Consider the following 23358-nt stretch of genomic DNA (forward strand, 5'->3'; position numbering starts at 1 on the left):
TCAGTCTGAGGAAGAGAGCTTGCTCTCGAAAGCTCACACCCCGAGTTTATTTTATGCATTCATTCATTGGCATTTATCTACTGCCCTCCTTGTTGGTCTTAAAGGTGCCCCTGGACTCAGTCTGAGGAAGAGAGCTTGCTCTCGAAAGCTCACACCCTGAGTTTATTTTATGCATTCATTCATTGGCATTTATCTACTGCCCTCCTTGTTGGTCTTAAAGGTGCCCCTGGACTCAGTCTGAGGAAGAGAGCTTGCTCTCGAAAGCTCACACCCCGAGTTTATTTTATGCATTCATTCATTGGCATTTATCTACTGCCCTCCTTGTTGGTCTTAAAGGTGCCCCTGGACTCAGTCTGAGGAAGAGAGCTTGCTCTCGAAAGCTCACACCCTGAGTTTATTTTATGCATTCATTCATTTATTGGCATTTATCTAACTCCCTCCTTGTTGGTCTTAAAGGTGCCCCTGGACTCAGTCTGAGGAAGAGAGCTTGCTCTCGAAAGCTCACACCCTGAGTTTATTTTATGCATTCATTCATTGGCATTTATCTACCACCGGACTCTGATTCAGTTCGGGTCTTGACACCCCGCGGGTTCGTGCCGGGCCCTCCCTCTCTCTCTCCCTCCGCCTGGAAACTGACCCAGGCCGGGCCCTTCCAAGAGGGCGGGGAGCAGCAGCGTCGCCGTCGCCGCCGTCGCCCGGCCCCTTCCCTTCCCTTCCCCGCCCAGGCCAGGCCAGGCCAGGCCCAGAGACGAGGCAGGCAGGCAGGCAGGGAGGGAGGCGGCGTCCCGGCGTCAGTCGCCCGCGGGCTGGAGGTGCGATGCGGCGCTACAGCTCCGGAGTCAGCCTCACCACCACCACCCCCAGGAAGCCGGACGACGGCGACGACGGAGGCAGGAGGAGGGTGAGGAAAGACGCGAGTTCCCCTCAGCCCACCGCCGTCCTGAGGGGGGAGCCGCGAGGCGGCGCTTCCCTCAGCGGGAGAAAAAGGCGGGAAAGCGGCGCCCCCCAGGTCGACTTACCTGCTGCGTTCTCGGCAGGAGGCGCATGCGCGGCTCAGAATGCGCCTCAGCTGAGAGGATAGGCGGGAAGGGCACGTGGCGACCTGTCCGGGAGGGGCGCATGCGCGGGGCGTAATTGGTTTCACCTGGGGGGGAAAGACGGGACCGGAGCCCCGCGACGTGTGATTGGGAGGTGTCGGGCGTTCGGCGCATGCGCAGTCGGCAGAGGGGAAAGCGTCCGCGAGGCTTGCTGGGATTCCATCCGTGCTCTGGGTCGCTGCAGCCTGGTCTACCTCACAGGGCTGTTGTGGGGGATGGAGGGTAACGTTAATGGTAAGCGTGCGGGTAAGGTGGAGGCGTCAGTGGCGGAACCAGGCAAGGGGCTCTGGGGTGGCAACTCCTGAAGGGTGGTTTGAGCAAGTTGCAGAAAGCCAGTTACTGCAGGCCTCTTCCTTTGGGTGAGATAAGAGGCAGGTAACAACAGAGAGAGGATGTGTGTGTTTGTTCTTGCTGCCATGAGCGGACGTCCTTTGCAGTTTGAGAAGCAGTACCTGAGGTCTCTTGCACTGCACTGAGGGAGGCAGAGGTCCTTTGGAATATAATCTGCTGGAGTTTTTCCTGCGTGCGCTCCATGGAAATGAATGGCTACTGCTTGTACATCTCCCATAAATTTCCGAGGGACTAGTGCACAGGAAGAGTTCCAGAGGATTGTGCCTGATCCAGGAAAGCAGATCTGTTTGCGGTAGCAGATTTCTGTTCATGACACTGACGCAGAAGTTAATTGCTACATGCTACCCAATGCACACGCCAGGAGCTCTTTCATTTGGATGCCGTTTTTGACACTCTTCTTATTATCTGAAAGTCCAAACATTGTAATCCAAGCTCATCATTTCATGAGTGAGTCTGCCCATTAAGTTAAATTTCTGTCTGTCTTGACCTTTGTTTTATTCACAGCTGAAGTCAAAGTGATTTATGCTGCCATTCTAAGCAAAGGAACAGCTTTCCCAGTCCTTTGAAATCAGTGGGCTTACAATGCTGTGACTCTGTTTAGAATTGCTCCACAAAGCCATTTAAATTCAGGTATACCAGCTTAGGCGGTTTGTGGGTGGTGAGATTTTCTATCCCCTTGGATTAGAGTAGTGCTTAGGCAGGGTGTTTTGAGGGTAGTGTTGAAAGCGTATTTGTTTTTGTTGTAGTACTGGTGCTATTTCCACCAGTTTTTCTAGGAAACAGCGAGTTGTGGCTTTCATTTTCAGAGGCTTCCTGAGTTTGTTTGCTTATTTATTTGATTCATTTATAACCTGCCTTTCTTCACAGCAGGGACCCAAAGTGGCTTGCGTCATTCTTTTTGCCTACATTTTATCCTCACAACAGCCCTTTAAAGTGGGTGAGGCTGAAAGAGTAGGACTGCCCCCAAAGTCACCCAGTGGGTTTCTATGGCAGAGTGGGGATTCGGACCTTGGTCTCCCAGATGCCAGTCTAACATTCTAACACTTGTACACCTTCTCTGTCTCAGGTGTGAAATTGCTCTATGTTTCTGCTGCCACCTTAGATACTGTTATCAAAACATTAGTCGAGCAACTAAAAGTATTTAAATTATTTTGGCTAATTCTCATAATTAAGATAAGATCTTGGTGGCTGTGTTAGCACCGTGTTAAAACTCTGGTAAGATCTCATTAAAACGAGTGTTCGCTCAGTCATCTGTCTCTAAGTAGCTTTTCCACTAGCTTGAAAACAGAGGCTGTTATCACGCAAGAGTGCACATTCTTAGCCTGCCCTAGGGGACGGAATTTGGAGATCGGCTGATAACGCTAGTCTTTGTAATAGAGTGGTTCTGGTGTTTTGGGACGCAGGGGATCTCTGTTCATGCAACAAACTGATGCTGCTGAAAATAGGCGGGGAGGTTGACACCTGCCTCGTGCCTAAAGTGATCCATGTAGCAACTGCAGCCATGAGGACTTGATTGAGATGCTCTTGTCCCCAAATCCAGACATCGCTAAATTCTGGCTGTTTTTGAGACTGCAGAATTTGTCATATGGCAGCCCCAGGAAACTGATTTGTTATAAGCACTAATTATAGACCTACAGTGTGGTGCTTTCTTCCATTGTAGCTTTGACATATAGCTTTGACATAAAGCATGACTTTTTATTTATAAAATTAGAAATATGTGTTGCTCCATCTGAGTCTTTTATTATGATGATGATGATCAGTTTATTTGTGAATGAGGCTCATAGGTTGGTCCTTTGGGATGTGTTGGGTCTCCCCACTACTGTCAGCAGCGTTGGGTCACGTGAGATTTAGAATTATCCTTGACTTTGTGTTTTATTGTCAGTTTTTTCCCTTTAACAAACTATCTATTTGCAAGTAACTTTTCATTCCTTAACAGAGAACAGAATGTTCTTGAAATAATGAAAGCAACGTTTTGTCTGCCTTCCAGGCTAACGTTTGTCGACTGCGTTTGACCCTGCCTCCCGAAGAAGGCTCGCTTTCTCAGGAAGGGAGAAGTAACACAGAAAGAACCAGAAAGGTAAGCTAGGGGAGAGCCTGCTGGCCCTACATCCAAGCCCATTAATTTTTTGCCCTTGCTCTTGTAGATTTCCTGGATTGGTATATCACATCAAAAAATTAGTCTGTTAATTGCGTCTTGAAATCTCTGGATATGTATTTTATTTATTGACAAAATTTAATGTCCCAGCTTCCTGCCCTTTTGAAGGCCACCAAGGCTGCTGTCAATTCAAAACATGCATGATAAAATCATAGTTTAAATCCCCCAAAATACACGCACATTAAAAATGTGGGCTAGACCTCTTAAGTTCTGCAACTGGAATATCTTTTTTCTGGGTTACTTTATTTATTCCCAACTCGCCCTTTTCTGAGTAAAGCATAACAATTTTGTGCCTCGTTGTCATTATTTTGCATTGTGTGGCTCCTGAGGGCTGGTGCAGATGTAACATCCCTGACTTTCCGGCCATTGTGAGGGGGAGTGAGTGCTTTTTCCCCTGCAGCCGTTCCTCTTCTCAGTGTGAACTTTCACTCTGTTGGCCTTAACCCTGATTAAGTCCTAAATGGCTACAGAGTTAACCAGAGTTTGCTTTTATCCCCTCTTTATATCCTGTTTTTCCAACCAAGGCGGCAAATGAAAATTTTAAAGCAGAAACTCACACTGTTATCAAGCCACAGAACAAGAACAGTGTCGTACAAAGAGTTCAGAGGAAAGCCCTTTCCTTGGTTGTTCAAAGGAGCCACCTTCTACTATCTTTTCCAGATTTGCCACTGGAAGGCCTTTACTGGCTATAAACTTGGGCTAAAAGTTCAGTAAAAGTGGTGATACCTAAGATGGGTCTGAAGGACTGACTTCTCTAAGGGTTACTAGATCTGTGTATTCACAGATGTGTTGTTCTTTTATTCAAGATATATATATATGTATAAGATATATAAGAATATTTCATATGTGACAAAGTGTTGCATTCACATGAAAAAAAACATGATAACAGGAAGAAAATTTTGCTGGTCTTAAAGGTGCCACTCGACCCAAACTCTGCTTAGATAGTATATCCTGAGAGCTGATTTACATACGACAAAGGGCACCAGTGAGGGCAGGGTTAACTCCCCTTCCTCTTTCTGCTGGCACAATCCCAGTCCACCAACTCCTGTGGATAGAAATTAAGAGGTAGGAGACAACATAAAGGTTCATAAAGGTAGTGGGTTTAAACTACAAGTACAACGATATAGGCTAGATATCAGGGAAAAATATTTCACAGTCAGAGTAGTTCAGCAGTGGAATAGGCTGCCTAAGGAGGTGGTGAGCTCCCCCTCACTGGCAGTCTTCAAGCAAAGGTTGGATACACACTTTTCTTGGCTGCTTTAGGATGTTTTGGGCTGATCCTGCATTGAGCAGGGGGTTGGACTAGATGGCCTGTATGGCCCCTTCCAACTCTATGATTCTCCAGCTTGTCTTCTGTTTGCACCTTTTGTCAGGAAGTGATAGACATGGTTCTGGTTCAGCATTTTGTTTGCCGTCCTCAGAATGCTACTGTGTATTGGGGGTGTGGGGGGGATGACGACTTCCTCCCTCCCCTGCATTACACCAGCAGCCACAGGGAAGTGAGGCAACATCAAGAGCTCCATTATCACACCCACATTTCCATGAAGCAATGGGGAAATAGCTGCAATCCACCAGTGACACAGTGCAGTTTGAAATGATGCTCGGCTCCATTCCTGGGGAGGCCCAGGGTCAAGCAGGCACCACTCCAGCCGTATCTGGATAGCCCTGCTAAACAGGTTAACAGTCATGTTTTATTGACCTCCGCACGTCTCATTGTGGCCACAATTAAAGATGCTTTATTAGATGTCTCAATACCCTGCGTTGTGTGTCAGTGTTGCAGACTCCCTCACTGACGGTGCAGTCTTAAGCAGAGTTACACCCTTCTGAGCCCATTGACTGTAGCTGTTTGGGATTGCACTGTGACGTTTCAATATTTCCTTGTGCCGCAATACCTGCTAAGGTAAAAGTTTACAGAAATGTTTCTGTCTAGTTGTCGTCGGGAAACGGCTGTTTAGAAACTTGCAGTCTAGTTGAAAATACAATCTGATGGAGGGGCTCTACTCTGAAGCTCCAATTAACAGCGTAACAGCTCGTTATAGATAACAGACTCTCCGCTCCGTAATTCCTGTCTTCCTTTTAAAAGTGTTTCCAGCTGTCCTAACATCCCTTGCCTGAACTTGGATGCTTATTGCATTCCAAAGGCTAGTGAGAAATTCCAGGGCCTTGGAAACGATCCAGTACTTTTTGCAAACCAGCCACCCGCCCGCCTTCTCTAATCACTGATCAGATTAGCCAAAGCGGTAACTCCACTAAAGAAATCCAAACAGGCGAACTTTATGGTGAGTACTTTGAAGGGTCATCCTTCATTAGAGTAGCAACATTTTTCAGTGCTTTCTGAAGTTGTGCAAGCAGGCTGCTGAGTGAGGCTTGAGTGTGGAGTTTATTTATTGGGGTTTGTATATTTTAAAGGCTGGTGCCCTGCTCTCCCCAGAACCTGCCCAGGGTGGCTGGACGTTGCATTTTGACTGGTTCCAGAGGAGTCCCATGTCCTTGCCTTGAAAGAGAAACACTGAGGAAGCTGCTATTCCCCGCTCAAAGTCCTTTCCTCTCTGCCACTTCAGAGAGATGAGTCTTCGGTGTGAATAATCATGTTCGGGGAGTGGCAAGACTAGCAAAGGAAATATTTAACCCAGGAAATGAAAAATTGTTTTTTTAAATGTGGTTCCCCACCCAGCTCCTATTGAAACTGACTGTTCTTTCCTGGTGTTTAAAACGAAACAATACATTTCAAATGAGAGGTATGTCAGGATTCAGTTACGCAATGGCACGATCGTCATTTTGCGTTACGCTATAGAATAGGTTGGGCAAAATATTTGTGCATAAGTGTCAAAGTATCGAGGGATTCTGCAACTGGGCGGATAAATGAGTAATCCCAAGCATTTATTCTAAATATATATGTGTGTTGTTTCTGTGTGTATACACATAACAAAGAGGTCCTTCAGCCAGCTTTGTGTGAACCAATATAAAATATTTTTTGTTAACAGTTTATAAATGTTTATTATAGGCACTCTGCATCCAGGATTCAAGGTAAACCGGAATTTAATCAAACCACGGTTTATGAACTGTGGTTTATTATGATATATGGGAATGCTACTTCCGAAATTTGTAGTGCTGCAGGCTTAGGACACGACAGCCTGTGTAATAAGTACTTATATTATAGAGATGATAATGGGGTTTTGGATTGATCAGATTGGCTGAAATTCTAGAACTGAAATCGTAAAAGAGCGTTCTCTTTTAAGTTCACAGAATGGGTTGGATTGGCCCTTATTTTTTTCATTTAACTGCTTTTAGGTCATTTCAAATTCAGTAGGGGTTGTCTGTGCAAAAACACTCCCAAAGCAATTCAGATGTTGTTTGGACCCGACATTCCAGTATTAGCAATATAATGGGCTACCTCTGCTTTTGCCTCGTCCTTTGTTGAGGATAAAAATAAGCACTTTGTTTTTATGCAGCATCTCTACCAGGTGCCCAATGGATTGTCTGCAGAGAACTTCTCCCGCGGAGTGGTTTACGGGGTTGTTCGTAGATCTGACAATAATCATAACAAAGAGATGGTGGTCTACGGGTGGTCAACGCACCAGCTGAAAGAAGAAATGAAGTACATCAGGGATGTGAGTATTTTGATTCATGCTTAAATGCCTAAAGGTGTTGGTTCATTTTCAAGCCCTGTAAGCACACCGCTCTCCTAGCATCCAGGACCTATAGAGGACAGCCATAAAAACGTCATGCATTAGAAATTAAAAGAAACCTTCACAAAATGATGCTCTCCTAAAACCAGCTTAAAATCCAGTTTCGTTACAAGCCTTTAGACCGCCTTGTCCAGTGAAGAGCTCAGATTGCAGCGTCTCTGAAGTGCCATGGGGGGGGGGTCTCTCTGCTCTTTTCGGAGGCTGCTCCTCAGAGATTCTGAGGAAGTCTCCAAATGGGGGGGGGGGCAGAAGACGGTGGTGTGCTGAGCAGAGCTGTCCCATGACACATGACGCCCACATCATACAAAGTGCATTCGATGTTTTTGTTCTCAGGTGAGGCTAACTTTAGAAAGGGCACGGAAGAAAATGTATGGAGAATATGATGAGATGAAACGCAAAATCCAAGATCTTACAAATGAACTGGCTGTAAGTACCCCTGTGTCTTATTCAGTTCAGCATTTCTGTCGCTTTTCATTTGAGGAGTGAAAATACCGTTTGACACATACCTGCATTGGACGGTGTCTGGGCCCAGATGGCCCAGAGATGCATTTGCTTGGAAAGGCCTGACTTATACATGAAGAAGATCATCCTGTTTTGGCAGCTGGCATTTCCTTGCTTCATGCACCTGCTGTTCCCTTTGATCAGCCAGAATCTTTCCTTCAGGTATCATCTGCTGTAGAAAGAGCAGGAGCTTTTTTCACTCCGTAACACACCCTCCTTCCTCATCCTTGCAGGTTCTTAAATGTGCCCAGGGTATCCTACCCATGTGCACTTAGAGTACCCGTAAGGTCTGTGTGTGCTGGCCTAGTTCTGTAGGTGCCCAGGCTGGTTTGAAAACATTTTATCAAGTAATTTGCTAATAAATATTTATAGACTTTGCTGCGTACCTGTTTTATCTAGCTGTAGATCTCATTTGCTGCTGGCAAATATAGACCTTTCAGGTTAATTAACTTCAGCTATGACTGCGTGAGTCCCTCCCCCCCCCCCCCCCCCGTTCATAATTATATGTGCTGATCAGTGTAAATTGCTTAGTCAGGCTTCTGGTTTCAAACCGTCTTTTGTTTTGCTCTTCATAGTAAGTGTATTGTCCGGCCTTCGGTTCTTGCTTTGCGTTTTCCAAGGACCTAGTCAGCCGCCTACATCCTGGGAGTTCCCTTTGTCCGAACCGTTTGTGCAGGTGTAGATTTGCCTCCATTCCTTTTCAAGTGGTGGCTCTAATTTGAAGTATTTGACTCTGGATCAGGAGCTTAATGAATGTTGTGATCAGTATTTTAACAATGCCAAACTACTGGGCACTGTTGCAATGGCATATGAAAGACGGTTTCTATGACCGGTCAGCCTGTCTTCGTTACGGCCCACTGGCTGTTCAGAAGTAGAAAAAATGCTGTTATGAAATTAATTACCGTGATTGTGATCTGGGGAGTTCGTGACATACGTAGAAGAGAAGAGGCTGTTCCATGAGAGACCCCAAGACCCTCAGCAACAGTGGCACGCACAGTTTCATGGTTCTTGAATTCTGAGCTGTGTGTGTGTTTCCTGCTAATGAAATGTACTTGTGGGGAGAAGCCACAAAATAATTGGAGCCCCACACGGCCAGGGGAGATGTGTTCGCAACCAGCGGAGGCAGGCTTCCGTCTTTCTAGTGTTAAGATTCAGACACCTTTCAAAATATAAATATGTGACTTGGAGACGAATCTTTGTCGAGTTTTACGTTGTGGGCCGTGTTAAGCGTGAGGGATGCACTCTTGCTTGTATTGCTCCAGGTGTCGAGCACTCAGCAGGAATCTCTGGAAAGCCACATCAAGATGCACTCAGCGGCCCTGGACAGCTTCAGTGAAATGAACGGTTCTTTGACCTCGGCCTCCATCGAGTTGCAGGTAAATGGCTGATAGTGCCGTTGCCATGGACACCGGGCCCTGTTGGCAAACATCCCCGCTCTGGGCACCATTTGTTTGAAGTACGGGTAGGACAAAAGGAGAACTAGATAAACGCGGGGAGCTCCGAGGGACTGGTTTCTTCAAATGCCCACTGGGAGAACGGGACTGAACATTTTAAAGCCAGTGGCATACTTTTTATTTTTAGCGATCCCCAGCTGCATACAGCACTCCCTTCGATGTCACACTAGGATTCTGTTTCTGAAAAGAGAAACGTGGCGGTGGCAGTTTCTCTGGTTTTTACTGTAATAAACATATATCTTAAGAGCACAAGTTCTTCAGTGCAGACACATTTTTAGTAGATTTCATACGCACAGACGATTGAGAAAGAAGTGGTGTATAAAATGCCAGGTTTTAACACACTCTCAGGACACTGAGTTAGGGCAGACTGCTTTCTTAGCTGATATTGGTAACCTGCCCTACTTCTCTTTCAGTGACTTTTAATATAGCCTGCTAATTCGTCTCATGGGATTCCTTGCTTCTGGCCTCATGGCTGGCCTTTCAGGATTAATGATTGACAGCTGTGCCAGGATTCCGCCATCCTTGGTGCTTCTTGGCAGATTTAGGCCGCAACTCTTTCCCAGTCGTGTAGGGACTGCCGTTTTGCAAGGGGCCCCGTGAACAGTCTACCCTACCTGAGACTCTTTTCTATACTGCACTCAGTTGGCAGGTCTGGCCCTGGAGGTCTCCTGTGAAGGTGTGTTGACTGGGGTTGGAGAACAACCCGCCTAGTTCTGCTTGGACCTTCCCAGACAGCGAGTAAAAATTCTTCTGAAAAATCCCCTCCTAGGGATAGAAGAACAGCAAGCCTCCGTTCTGCTTTCCAGCTTGCCCAAGCAAGAAGGAACTAATGTTTATACTTCACGGGTTATTTTTACAGAAGACCTTAGTTGACGTCACTTTGGAGAACACGGTCATACGAGATCAGATAAAGAGTCTGAAGCAAACGCATGAGCAGTCTATGGAAAAACTGAAGGAGAAGGAGAGGCAGCTGGAAACGGCCCGCGTCAAGAACGAACTGCTGAAGCTGAAGGTAAGCTGAAGCCGTGCATCGCCTTGGCTTTGGGTGGAGAGACCAGTCCTGCCCAGGTGCTGGGGGTAGCAATTACCAACACGAGGGGCCGCCACAGTGTGACCTTTGAAAAAGCCGCAGGGTGATACTGGATCCAGAATCCTTGCCGGAAAAGCAAGTTATTGCAGTTGCAAAAAGGGCTTTCTTCCAACTCGCCCCTAGGACGAAAAATGGCCCCTTCCTCTTTGGCATGGCTGATCCAGGCACCATGCCCTTTCCCCTGCAGGTGGAATGTTCGCAAGAGGCTAATGCAGAAGTGATGCGGGAGATGACCAGAAAGCTGTACAGCCAGTACGAGGAAAAGCTGCAGGAGGAAGAACAGAAGCATAAGCTTGAGAAAGAAACCCTCGTGGTAGGTAGGCGGACTAGCCAAAGGCTGCAGCAGTGGGCAGCGTGGGGAGAGGAGGAGGCCCCTTTGCACTAATGAGCTTTTCATGGGCTGGCTCCTGCCTCCCCCCCCATCCCAGCCAGCCATAGAGGGCGTGGGGGGGGGGAAGCTGGCCACCATCTCCAGAAACCTAGTGGTGCCTTCAGACCCCACTGCTCTGGCTGAGAGTAGGCCTTGTGTACACTCACATGCACTTGAAGCTGCCCTATATGGAACCAGCCCCTTGGTCTATCAGGGCCAGCAATGTCTACTCCAGGGGTAGTCAAACTGCGGCCCTCCAGATGTCCATGGACTACAATTCCCAGGAGCCCCTGCCAGCGAATGCTGGGAATTGTAGTCCATGGACATCTGGAGGGCCGCAGTTTGACTACCCCTGGTCTACTCCCTCTGGCAGCTGCTCCCGGGGTCTCAGGCGGAGGCCTTTCCCATCCCCTCCTGCCTGGCCCGTTCAACTGGAGATGCTGCCGGGGATTGAACCGGGGGCCTTCTGCGTGCTGAACAGAGGCCGCTTCCTGCTGGGGGCTGCTTTCAGGCATGGCTGCTCGCGCAGGCCCTGACATCAAACTTCTCCTTCGCAGGCTGAGACGAACAGGCTGCTGAAGGCCATTGAAGAGGCCAATAAGAGGATGAAGCTGACAGAGACGAGTTTACAGGAAAAGGACCAGAGAATTGGTGAGCTGGACCAGTTCATTCAGCGTATGGAAGAGGTGAGGGGCTAGCGTGAAGTCAGTCTGTTTCGGGGGAAATACAGCTTTACAGAGAGCCGCGGAAGGGCCGTCCCCACTTGGGTCATGGGAGCTGGTGGCTTTCCAGGGGCCTAATCCAGGCTTCCCAACCCATGCATTTCAGGCCCTTTAGCACCCCATGCATTTTATTTATTTATTTATATTTTTATACCGCTCTTCCCTACGGCTCTGGGCGGTTTACATAAAACATTTTGGAAGATTGTCCCATGTCTCTTACTTAGTGTTAAAAATTACTGTTCCTTTTCACATTGATAAGCATCATGACTACAACTGGCAGTTTTAATCCATTACCAGGATAACGCCTCCCCTTAAAATGCTGGTAAAAGAAGACCCAGAAATGGATCCTCTGGATCCAGATGCTTGGATTGCTGTTAACAGTGCCTTCGTTCCAACGTGCATCTAGTTGGAGTAGCACAAAGGACTTCATATCATTTATTTAATTTATTAATTTAGGAACGTCAGCAGTTACAAAAACAGCTACTGGAGCGTGAACTCCAACTACACGGAACAAATCTTCACAGCCGGGCCGGCAGGCAGAGGTGAGAGCCTGTCTAGGATTCCTGCAGCTGAGAAGATGCCCCTGAATCAACTCTCGATGGGGAGAGCTATGCACAGGGCCCCAGCTCATTCCCTCCTGCAGACAACGACCCTTTTTCTTCAAATTGCAGCAGTCTTACTTAATGGCTATTCGTGTTTGCAAGCCGAGAGACGCTCAGAGGTGGCTTCCTAGTGCCTGCCTCTGCAGGGGATGATTATGTTTACAGGTGTCAAGTTTGATTCCAAAATTCTCTTCCCCATCCATTCTTCCAAGCTAGGATTTTGCTTTAGTCAGCCCTCCGCACTTCAGAGTTTGTGAGAACTATTCCATCAGATAAAGATGGACCTAGAAGAGTGGCTGATAGAAGAGTCAGTGTCTATTTATTTAAAAATGCGTTAGCTGCCTTTCCTCCTCATGGAGCTCAAGGCGGCTTACAATATAAACAAAAAACATAACATGTATTACATTAAAATGCACAAAACCAAAACTTTAAATCACCATTGGCTTTAGTTTTTATTAGGAACATTTCCCTTTTGTATATGACTTGTTCCCTCATTTGCTGATCTTTCTTCTTGGGTAACTCCGTCTCTAACTGATGCCCACAGGGATGGTTTCTGTAACCGTGACGTCGTATTCCTGCATCTTCTTGTTCCAGGTCACACCACTTGGAGGAGGCCACAGCCAGTCTGCGCGAACGGATCAAACATCTGGATGACATGGTTCTCTGCCAGCAGAAGAAGGTCAAGCACATGGTGGAGGAGGTGAGTGTGGCAGATCGGGCTCCTTGAGATGAGAGTCCGTGGGGGGGGGGATAAAAAGTACAGTGACTGGCAAATATTAGGATTTTGGAGTCCTTTTAAAATCAGCATACTAATGTTCTTATATTGAATTTTGCGCCACAAGGATTGGGGGTGGGGGCTGAAAAGACAGCTGGAATTGAAATGCGTAGCAGTCTGAAGGAAAGCAAGGGGCTTCCCAGGTGAACTTCTAAGTATGGCACATACCTTTTGGGTCTGCCTGATATAGTAGGGACAGGAGGTTACTTCAGATGCCGGCCTTGGTGTCTACTAGATGAGGCTGTATTAATGAAGCATGCATGACGTTGTCCACTCCACAGGCCTGTTGCCCATCATATTTAAGAGTGCTGTGTGTGTGCATAAAATGAACCAGTGTAGTGCCTTCCTTTCCTTTCCTTCCTGTTCTAGACCTGTTTTCCGCTACCCAAAAATCTTTGCAACCTTTCCTTTGCATTTTGTACTAAGCAGCAGGGGTGTTCTTCACAACGTTGGCCAATATATCATCTGTATTGACTTTTAGTTGTGTGGAATTAATATTTGTGCAGGGCTGTCGATGTATAATTTGTGCGTACGAGGATCTCAACATACAGCAGTCCTGAAAAACTAGACTGAAATTATGAGTTAGTCCTTGTAGGGACAGCAGGACAAGACTGGAAATGAATCTTGGGAGGCATGTAGGAATAATAAGACATTAAGTACAGAGTCTGAAGACTGGAGAATTAAGAAACTAGGGAGGAAAGGAGCTCAGAATATGATTTAACAGAGCCGTAGAAAATTTCAATTTTTGAGTTGTGCTCTATGAGTACAGTGGCAATCCACTCCAGGGAATAAAACTGCCATTATTTGACTTCAACTGGAGATCACATTTACAAGTATGTTTGTCCCCACTATGACGATGGGATTGTGGTTTCTCACAATCAGTTCCTATGCTGCTCCTGTAAGGTTTGGGTTTGCAGGGACCGTGTGGGAAAGGAAGGAGACATTTTGGTTGTCCAGTCCCCACTGACTTCTGCTCAGGGGAAGCTGGCTCTGGCAGGGGTAGTAATTGCCTTACCCATCCCAGTCACGTCCCCTTCTGTGCACTGCAGAAGCGGCATGGGAACCAAGCACAAGGAAACAGCAGCAGGAGCACGCATTGTTTATGCCCCTGGCTTTCATTTTCATGGGATAATTGGTGGTAACCGCTTGGCTTGGCCTGCCCTGGGATTTCTAAATTAATCCCAAGCTTCTTCCAAGGGTGAGTTTCCTGCTCATCCACTTTTAATGCCGAGGTTGACAGAACCAGGCAGAGAGAAAGGGTGAGTTTTGATCGCTGCCTGGCAGCTTCCTTGCCCACTGGCCAGGTGAAATCGTGAGCAGCAGCATGCCAGCCCTGGAAACAGACCTGTTCCTGGGAGGTTCATACCGTCCTTCGAAGGGTCAGTGAGAAGTGGGGAAACACAGGCCCAGCAGACGTGCCATGTGGCAAGGTGGTGGGCCATTGGGGGGCCAGACCACTGTGGCACTTCCTTTGTAAGGTTCTGAAACACACTCCTGTGAGAGAGACACAAAATAGTTCTCTCCGTGTTTGCCCTGAGCGTGCTTAAGAGGTGGGGAGGGGGAGATGTAAATATTTTTACCTAGGCCCCCCCCGGCATGACGTTGTCATACAGAATCAGCAGAATAAAAACAAACTATCAAGCTCCGTTGCCTGTACAATTCATTGAGAGATTTTGCAGTGCAAATCTGTCACCCACGTTAAGAGAGCAGCGAAAGTGAGGTGGGCTGGGAAGCTGGGGGTCAGCAGAAGGAATACGGAAGAGCGGTCGAGGGGGACAAGGAGAGGCGTTTCTTGGGGAAGAAGCTGTTTGCAGAGTAGAGGCACGGAGTGACATTCCCCTAACCACCTGAATTCAACTGTCTCTAGGTAATGGCACATGAGTTGTTCTCCACATTTAGTCTCAGATTCATTGGAAGATGATAAATGCTGACCATATGAAACACAAACAACTCCCTCCCCCCAAAAAAAGCCCTGTATCCTTTTCTCGTGGGGGGAGAGAGGGACTGCGGATGCTCCGTTTGCCAAGAACAGAGTGCTAGCCCCCACTCCATGGAGCTACACTGGGAAACCTCCATTTGACTCTAGTAGCTGCTCTGGAAACTCAAGGGCAGCATTGAGATGGAATTCACCTAATCCTCTTGGAGATCCAACTGTTAAGGAAGAAGAAACCCTGAAGCGGGGTCTGTAGTCTCAAGACACGAGACAACAGAGGAAGAAAAGAAGTCACAGACTTCATGCACCATTCTTTGGATGGACTTGAGATGCTTGTTGCATAAAGGGGATCATTAGAAATGCCAAAAAAGAATACATTATTGGGAATGTACCTTGGTATTTTGCAGCAGAGACAAACCTGTCGTTATTTTACGCACATTTTATCCTGCAAGGACCAGATTTTATCCAGAACTCTGTTAACTGCCTGTTCTTGGCTTTGCCTTGTGCAATAGAGTCCAAAAACTCAGGTGAGCAGAGCACTCACGGTACAGCAATAATTTGCAGTGAACTGGCTGAGAATTCTAGTCTGCTTACACATCCTATTTTTAATCTTTGTAACCTCATTAAAACTCTCACTTTACAGAGTTGTTTTTACAACCCTTTTCTAACAGAAACTTGAACTCAAATTAGGAATTACCTCAGTGGGACACTGGCCAAGCAGAGTTTTCTGGGAATCTTGGGGGAAGCTTCATGCATGGTGGTTCAGTTAGAATCTTTTCAGCTTAAAAAAATGAATATAAACATTCAGTTCCGTAGGCTTTTTGCAAAAAAGTGTAATAGCTGGAGCAACAAAATCGGTGTTTATGGCTGAGCTCATAACTGACTCAGGCTACTCTGAGGGGAAAGTCAGATTTCAGCCTGTTTGCTTCACGTCCACACACTTCTGGTGGTTGTGTCTTTTGCATGGTGCTCTTTTTCACGGCAAACCAGCACCCTGGAGGCCGGCATTTGGGAACAACTCTGGTCTGCTTGAGAGCCTCCGTCAGTCAGGGTAGGCAGAGATGAGTGAAAAGGACCAGGGGTCTAATTCAGGACAAGGTGAATCAGGAAAATCAAAAATTCTGATCGCATTCTGCAGAGTGATGGAAAATAATTGAGACTGCCCATGCCAGAGAAGATACCGGGGGACAACAAGTTACCTAAATACACTGATGAGCAGAAAGAAAGAAGGCCGTGGCTTCATGGTTCATTGGCGTGCCTTTTATTCTTCCATCCTTTTCTGTAGTAGGATAGTGCACTTCAATAAAGAGTAACTTGTCCTTCAGTCCACATTGAGGGGCCACTTGCTGGGAAAGCAGAGAGAAGACTTAGGTGAAGCCGGACTGGTTAAAATAAGCTGTCCTGATTAATTAGGAGATGTGGCTTAGGAAGTGTGAGAGGCTACGTAATATTGCATCCACTGTGAAGGGATATTAAACAGGTGAGAGACCGGATCACAGAGATAAAAATGGTTGACGTTCGCAGCAATGAAGAGAGAAGGTGCAGAGGAAAGAAAGGAAGTCTTTTGCTGATTATATTAAACAGGACTTTGCACTTGGAGGTAATGATCTCTGGACCGGATTGTTGGACCCAATCTGTTGTCAGGAAGGAGGAAGAGTCGGTAGCCTTCCTCTTGCCGCCGTTGCAAGGAGTGTTGGAGAGGGACTCACGGATCAGATCCCGGCCAGTGGAACTTCGTTGGCATCCTGCAGGGGGAGGGAATTGGTGAGGACGTCATTGGACAGAGAGAGGGTCTGAAATCTTTGGAGATCCTGAATCGTGCTGAAGCTCCTTCAGCCAGGAGGGAGGTTGCAGAACTGATGGGGTTAGCAAGGAAAGGGAGACAAAAGGGTGGAGGAAGTGGCTGGCTGCATTTCCAGGTATCCTGGTTCTTGACCCTCCTTATTTTGGCTGCACGTGTGCCTTGCATGGACACCCTCTCAGGCTTCACTCCATGTTTAGCTCTGATTCTTGCAGCGGTTGGGGAGAGATGAGGCTGAAGGGCGGCTATCTTTGCTCGAATAGCATTTCCCCTCAGTGTTGGCCGTTGTAAACAATGCAAATCATCAGGGTAATCTCAAAATCCTCAACACAGCAATGCACAGATGAGCCAGTGCCCTTAATCAGTCTGCACTTCTTGTTTCTTGCAGTGTTGTTGTATAAAGATCACTGTTCCGTGATGCCATTTTTGTGTTAAATGTGAGTCTTGGTGTAGTGTTTTGTTTTAAAACATGTGCCTTATTTTAATAAATATTTTATAATAACTTAAAGGTGTATTCCTGTTTCTTGCGATTCACGCTGTAAGAACCAAGCACACCTTTTTGTTGAACCTGAAATAAACTGCTAGGAAATCCTGGAGTTTAGGAGGGGAGCAAGCCTTAGAAGAGCTTTTTTCTTTTTCTTTTTGTACCCTGCTCTTTACTACCTGAAGGAGTCTCAAAGCGGTTTACTTTCACTTTCCCTTCCTCTCCCCACAACAACCCTGTAATGTAGGTGAGCCTGAGAGAGCTCAGAGAGAACTGTGACTGGCCCGATATCACCCAGCTGGCCGTATGTGGATGACGAATGGGAAATCCAACCTGGTTTTCCAGATTAAAGGCCGTCCCTCTTAGACACGACACCACACTCTTTATCTTTAGTGGTGGAAAGTGCCATCAAGCGGCAGCAAACATACGGCGACCCTGCAGGGCTTTCAAGGCAGGTGATCAGAGGTGGGCTAGTCCCTGCTTAGAGACCCCGGACTCTTTTGGTGGCCTCCCACCCAAATTCTACCCCGGCTTAGCTGCTGAGAGCTGGTGAGATGAGGCTAGTCTGGGTCATCCAAATCAAGGCCTTGGCTTCTCCTTTGCCTTAAATCCAGCTAGGGCACCTGCTCCTTGGAGGCTGGCCTTCTTCCAGGAACTGCGCCTGCCCTCTCACCTATCCGTAACCCTTGTGCCGACAGAGGCAACTTGTTTCCCAGGAGCAGAACTCTGCTGATCCGCGTTTCTCTGAGAATCCTTTCAGGGAGGGTCGCTTCTCTCGGTGTGTGGCCCAAGGATCTTTCTTTAGCTCCTGTCTGATGGTGCCCGGTTCTGTGGGAGGTGGCCCAGCTGGAATTTAAGCAGGAACTGAAGGCAGAGGAAGGCCCAAGGTGAGAGGGAACAAATCAGCAAAGGGTGCCACAGCCCTCTGTTTGCCAGGCTCTTAACAGAAGGACGTTTTGCAGGTCATCAACTCATAAGTGGGAAGTGACTTGACAGCACTACCTACACACTCCCACACACACACACACACACCCCTAGTGGAACATGCACTCGATTGAGCCCATTGTATTTATTGTCCTGCAATGGCTAGTCAACATCACTTTACTCCTTTTTTTTTAAGAGTATACATTAAATAAAATGGTACAACCCTTGAACTGAAAACCAGGACGCTTGTTCTCAGGGTTGGGGCTTCCCTGCACCATATTTCCCCAGCGCAGAAATTTCACTCTGAGCACGTGAGCGGGGGCACCAGAGGTTGGTCTTCTGCAAACCTAAAATGAGAAGCTGTTTGGGGGCTTTTTGAGGGTGTCCGTGCCAGCAGAAGTGTCTTTCTAGACAAATATTCTTCCTACCATTGCAATGTGTATCTTGTTTTCTGGTTGATTTGAACCCTTTTGCTGCCTGCAGCCAACTCATTTAATTACACATCTGTTTTGGACTGAATTAAAACGCCAACCATGCAATCTGAAAACGTTTTGGAGCCCTTTTAATTCGTACGAGCAAGGCACTCTGACGGTTTTGGGTGGGAACCTGATATCCCGAATAAGAAACCCCTCCTTTCTCCAGAGTTCATTAAACGGAACAATCCCCTTGCTATAGTTTCCCTTATTTATTTCAGAATATTTTACAAGCCAAGGTGAGAGCTATTCAGCAGTCCCCTTAATTGAGTGTGTATTTATTGAAAATTCCTGTTTATATTGTTCCGGGATTTATTTGTTTATTTTTTAACAGTTTTCTTAGTGACAGTAAAAGTTGCTTATTACGATTTTCTTTGGCTCACATTCCCCTGTTGCTGAATTTATTTTCCCAAGCGACTACGTTTTACGGGCTCCCTCCTCTGCATTGTATCATGCATAGCATGAGTGGTAGATGGCATATAAAACACACAGGAAGTCAAATTCCCTCAACTTGCCAACCGGAGACCAAGAAGGGGAACTTCCATTTCTCTTACATGGCTGCAAAATGTGCTGAGCAGGAAAACTGAGGACTTGGGAAGCTTCTTCTCCCTGCTTTGAAACTGGCACTTGCCTCTGGCAGGCCAAGGGAATGGTTCATTGGGTCACCGGCTGGCTTGGGAGAGAGAGAGGCTCGTCTTAATATCAAACATGAAGCAGCTCCTAATTGCCCTGAGGTGCAGTCATTGCGCAGCCTTCTATCTGCAACCAGGCATCCTAATGACCCCCTAGTCCTTAATCATATGGCCCTTGGGACTTAGCCTGGAATTCTGTCAACAGCCAGCATCCTGTTTATGGCCTCCCTGCAATCCTGGCTACAGAAGCACTTCCTTTCTGGCAGGTGGATCCCCAGCTCTGCCTCCCACTCCTGTCCCCGGGCGCTGCTCTCACGGTCTCCTCCGCCAGCTTTGCATTCCTCCTTTAATTCTTCCCTGGAATGCAGCTCCCCTTAGAGTCTCTGGGCTTTCTTCCTCAGCCGTGGTGGAAGGGGGGGTTGGCGACGTGGTGACTGGACGGGAGCCAGGGGGCAGAGTCTAGCTGGGGCACTTCCTTGCATGAACCCCGTTGACATGGGCAGGACTGCCACTGGGTTGCCACAGTTCATTCAACAGGAGGTCGTCCCGTTAAGTTATGCCTGCTGTGGGTGGAGAGGCCAGGAGGGTCATAGCAGGGTTGAAGCTGCAGGCCTGCAGGCAACGGGGGTCAGTTCACCTTGAGTAACCTTGAGGCCACCTCGGAAGGTGCACTCTGTGGCATTCGACCCCAGTGGAAGCCTCCCCTGCCCCAAACCCCAGCTGCCCCAGGCTGGAGCGCCCCACATCTCCAGGTATTTCCAGAGCTGGCCCCCTGCCTCCTTTGGGTTGCCCCGTGACACAGCCTTAAAACTTTTCTTCCTTTTCCTCCTAGATCGAGCTGCAGAAGAGGAAGATGAAGGAAAAAGAGCTCTTTATAGTGCAGCTTCTAGAAAAAATATCTTTCCTGGAAGGAGAGGTGAGGCTTGGGCCTGGCTGGTTTTTCCAGAAGACGTCATTGTTGCTGATTCTTTGGACAGTCTCTCAGCTCACACCCATGCACGTGTCCTGTTCTCCTTCACCGGCCCTGTGCACATCCAGGTTTCTTGTTGTTGTGATTTATGTCAAATTGCAAAGCAGCCTGGGCAGGTCCCGCCTTCCTACAGAGGCTATCCCTCACCTGGGTCTTAGGAGCTGAACACCTAATAAATATTAACCTCTTAGGATTGTCTGTTGCACAAGCTAGCGTTGAGGCCCAAATGTAAGCTTGCAAATATTCCAGGCAAGGGTATTCTCACTGCACCTCTTTGTGGTTCAGTTTGGGAGGTGGGGGCTGCTAGTATGCAGCCTTATCCTGTATCAGCCCCTCAAAGTCAGACTGGCAGTGGCTGTCCAGGACCACAGACAGAGGCCTTTCAAATCACCTCCTACCTGGCCCTAGAGATGAACTCCAGCGCCTTCAGTGTCCAAAGCAGAGGCCCTATCATTGAGCCACGGCCCTTCCCAATTGAGAAAGGCCTTGTTTTCCCTGGAGAAGGCAGCGTGCGTACCTCTAAAGAGAAAGAGGCAGCTTGTTTGAAATTGGGGGTTTTACTTTTAATGCTAATAATTTTAGGATTTTATTGTTGTATATATAAACTGTCGTGAGCTGCCTTGATCCCCCAGGGGAAGGGCTGCATAGAAACAGACAAATATCTTCTTATAAGTAATAACGGAGGGGGGGGGGAAATAAGGGCTATGCTGGAAAACTGTCTTGAAGAGTTGTGTTGAGCGCTTGCTGTTGCTTTCTGTTGTCGTGGGTTTTTTTAGAACAAAGAACTGCAGGACCGTTTGGACTACTTGACGGGGACGCAGCCAAAGACGGACATCGAAACCAGGGACGTCTGAGTCGGCTGTGATCTCCCGCTGAGGTATCTGGGCCTGAGCCTCTCCCGGTGGCTCCTTCCTAGCCGGCCCCTTTGACAGGCTGAGCCAAAGCGGGGCGTCTGCAGCTCCTCCGTGTGGATTTCCGAAGCTTCCAGGGAGGGTGGGAGGAGGGGGGAAACCTGAGCGTGTGTCCCCCTGGGTGAAGCTCTGCCCCTCAGAAGGCGAACCGGGAAGTTATTGGCCACATGTAATGAATTTTAATAGGGTTGCTGTTCTCGCTTGCCAGAAGGACCTTAGAAGTATGCATAATAAGTCATTTCACTGGAAGCATTTAACGAGGCACCAACAAAATTACTCAGTTCTGATTTACCCTCCTGACGTCACAGCCAACTAGGCCGGCAGGCGGAATTTCTGCCTTCTTGAAATGGTGCTAATTGGGAAAGTTATGAACATTTCTGGCCGTGATGACCGGCAGTCACGCGCTGCTTCCTGGGGGCTCTGGAGGTGCCAAAGCATCTGGATATGGTTAGCCTGCAAAGGCTCTCCTGGACCTTGACTCTGCTTCAGCTCCTCGCTTCTTCGCTTAATGAATTGGGGTGGCCGTGTGGAAAGCCCGGAGCTGGGAGCCCGGTGGTGCCTGGTGGTGCCTGGGGGCAGATGCTTCCAGCTGAGACTTGGCCCTGCCTGGCAAAGCCATTTTCCATGCTGCTCAAACTGCCCCAGTGCAGCCCTGTAGGTTGGAGGGGAGGGCATCCAAGAAGGAGGGTGGGCTCACCGGCCCCTTCTCTCGGAGAGGAGTAGGTGTTGGAACCAGCCCAGGGAGGGCTCCAGCAGGGGTGGGAGCTTGTCAAAGGTCTCCCAGATCTGCAGTCAGCAACCAGAATTGTACATCCACCTAGTGCAGCTTTTTGCACCAGATTCTTATTTTTGACTGCGTGAAGCCAAACGTGTTGGTTGAACCCTGAACCTCCCTCTTTCCTCAGCACTGAGCAGAGCAGCAGGCCTTTGGTGGCCGTGCCGGCAAGGAGCTACACTCCCTTCAAGAGAGTCCTGGAGTATTCCTCAAGAACAGGCTCGTCCGCCGACCAGGCAGGCCCAGGCCTACCTCTCCAGTGAGTGAGCGTCCTCCGGCGAGCGTCCTCTGCATCTCACGGACTGAGGAGGGGGAGGAGGCGTGCCGCCATGCAGTGTGGCCTGAACTGCCTTGGTAAGGCTGAGGCTGGAGCTCCTTGCAGTGGGTGCTCGTAGGCAGGGGAGCAGAAGTGGAGCAAGCCAGGGGCCCTTCTGCCCACAGCCATGTTCTCAGGACTCCGGTGCTGCAGCATGCGGAACACTCCAAACTGTGAAGGGAAAGGCCTCGCTCTTCGGTATATCCCTGGGGCCGATCAGTGGCAGCCCTCCTCCTCCTCTCCCAGGGCGTTCGCTCTTGCTGGGAAAGGCGATGATGCGGACTCTGTTCTAGAGCGGGTGCCGGGGAGCATGGCACGCCTTCCTGGTCCTGGTTCAAAGAATATTTCCATGGGTCACGGTGACCCTTAGTGTGCCAGGGCGGCCACCCCTGGGGCAGCTGCTGTACATCTCAGCCGACACAGCTCAACAATGGGATGAAGGGAGACAGTCTTGTCTGTTGAATGGCTTGATGAAGATTTTTGTTTGGAACCTGAAGTTCTCCACATCTGAGGGTGGTGTGTGTGTGTGTGTGTGTGTTGGGGGGAGGTTACTCATGGTGCTTCCCTTTTTCTGTCACTATTTTCTTCCTTGTGGGAGTCAAGGTGGGTGCAGACTTCCTTGCTCCTGCAGCTGTCGCTATATAAGCTCTGTTCAGACGGTGCCTCACAGCCCGTACAATCGTCCTGCCAAAGAGAACTTTTGCAGTTCCACAAAGAGGCTGACAATTCCAAATAAATGGTCTGTTAGTTCCTCTTTTATTTACAAGTGTCCTTGCGTTGCACTGCCTTAAAATTGTGTATTGTGTGATATGTATGAAAGTTGCACTGGGTATATTCCATGTTTTTAAAAAGGAAGAAATGCAATAAATATGAAGTGTACATTTTCCATGCTTCAAGACTTTTAATTTGTATTCTGTAGCTGACTGGGAAAACACATCCGATTTTCCGCCACTGGTGAGAGGGTCAGAGCATGCACATATTTTCAGTTCCGTTCAAACACTAGCTGGGGACTCCTCCCAAAACGCAGCAGGAAACACCCACGTAGTCAGACACAAGCATGGACTTTGAAACAGAGGTGAGGGGTGAGTGTGCATTGTCTAGCGTCTGTGTGGCTAAGCGTGTGCCCAGCATCCGAAGGCAGCGATCTGGTCCCCCTCATCTGGCAGCAAATGCAGAGTCTGTGGATTTAGGCCGGTGGCAAGAGGGAGGGAGGAGCCAGTGCATGCCTCTCCTGGCCCTTCCTTCAAACCCAGGGTGATGCTCATTGCCACTCGAGGGTCAGGGAGGCATTTCCCTATTGGCCACATTGGCCCAGGCATCCCTCTGGGCCTAG

General features: G+C 48.2%; 1 protein-coding gene and 1 long non-coding RNA gene across 4 annotated transcripts in view; one reads left to right on the forward strand and one right to left on the reverse strand.

The window, feature by feature from the left end:
* The window catches only part of LOC143827976 (uncharacterized), a 34369-nt gene extending 33168 nt beyond the window's left edge, over positions 1-1201 (reverse strand). The window contains exon 1 of one of the 2 annotated variants that reach the window (XR_013227458.1): positions 1020-1201. This is a non-coding gene — a long non-coding RNA (uncharacterized LOC143827976). Of the gene's footprint in view, positions 1-637; positions 777-1019 lie in introns of those variants that run through there. The other variant, XR_013227459.1, reaches the window with a different exon arrangement.
* On the forward strand, positions 742-22909 carry MYZAP (myocardial zonula adherens protein). Of its 2 annotated transcripts, XM_077318108.1 has the most exons (13): positions 742-901; positions 3436-3525; positions 7056-7214; positions 7626-7718; positions 9056-9169; positions 10107-10259; positions 10525-10650; positions 11265-11393; positions 11886-11971; positions 12626-12731; positions 19886-19969; positions 20800-20900; positions 21840-22909. In XM_077318108.1, the coding sequence occupies exons 1-12, from the start codon at positions 818-820 to the stop codon at positions 20875-20877; spliced, it is 1302 nt and encodes a 433-aa protein (XP_077174223.1). In that variant the 5' UTR covers positions 742-817; the 3' UTR covers positions 20878-20900; positions 21840-22909. The 2 variants fall into 2 exon arrangements, with proteins under 2 accessions (XP_077174223.1, XP_077174224.1); XM_077318109.1 differs by lacking the exons at positions 20800-20900; positions 21840-22909 and having other exon boundaries at positions 14674-19969.
* Positions 22910-23358: the final 449 nt, after the last annotated feature.

This window comes from Paroedura picta, chromosome 18, assembly GCF_049243985.1.
Source record: "Paroedura picta isolate Pp20150507F chromosome 18, Ppicta_v3.0, whole genome shotgun sequence".
NCBI lineage: Eukaryota > Metazoa > Chordata > Lepidosauria > Squamata > Gekkonidae > Paroedura > Paroedura picta.

Coding starts and splice junctions, on each gene's coding strand:
- MYZAP (XM_077318108.1), top strand. CDS start 818: ATGCGGCGCTACAGCTCCGGAGTCAGCCTCACCACCACCACCCCCAGG. Junction 10,651..11,264: donor TTGAGAAAGAAACCCTCGTG/GTAGGTAGGCGG, acceptor TCTCCTTCGCAG/GCTGAGACGAACAGGCTGCT. Junction 12,732..19,885: donor TCAAGCACATGGTGGAGGAG/GTGAGTGTGGCA, acceptor TTTTCCTCCTAG/ATCGAGCTGCAGAAGAGGAA.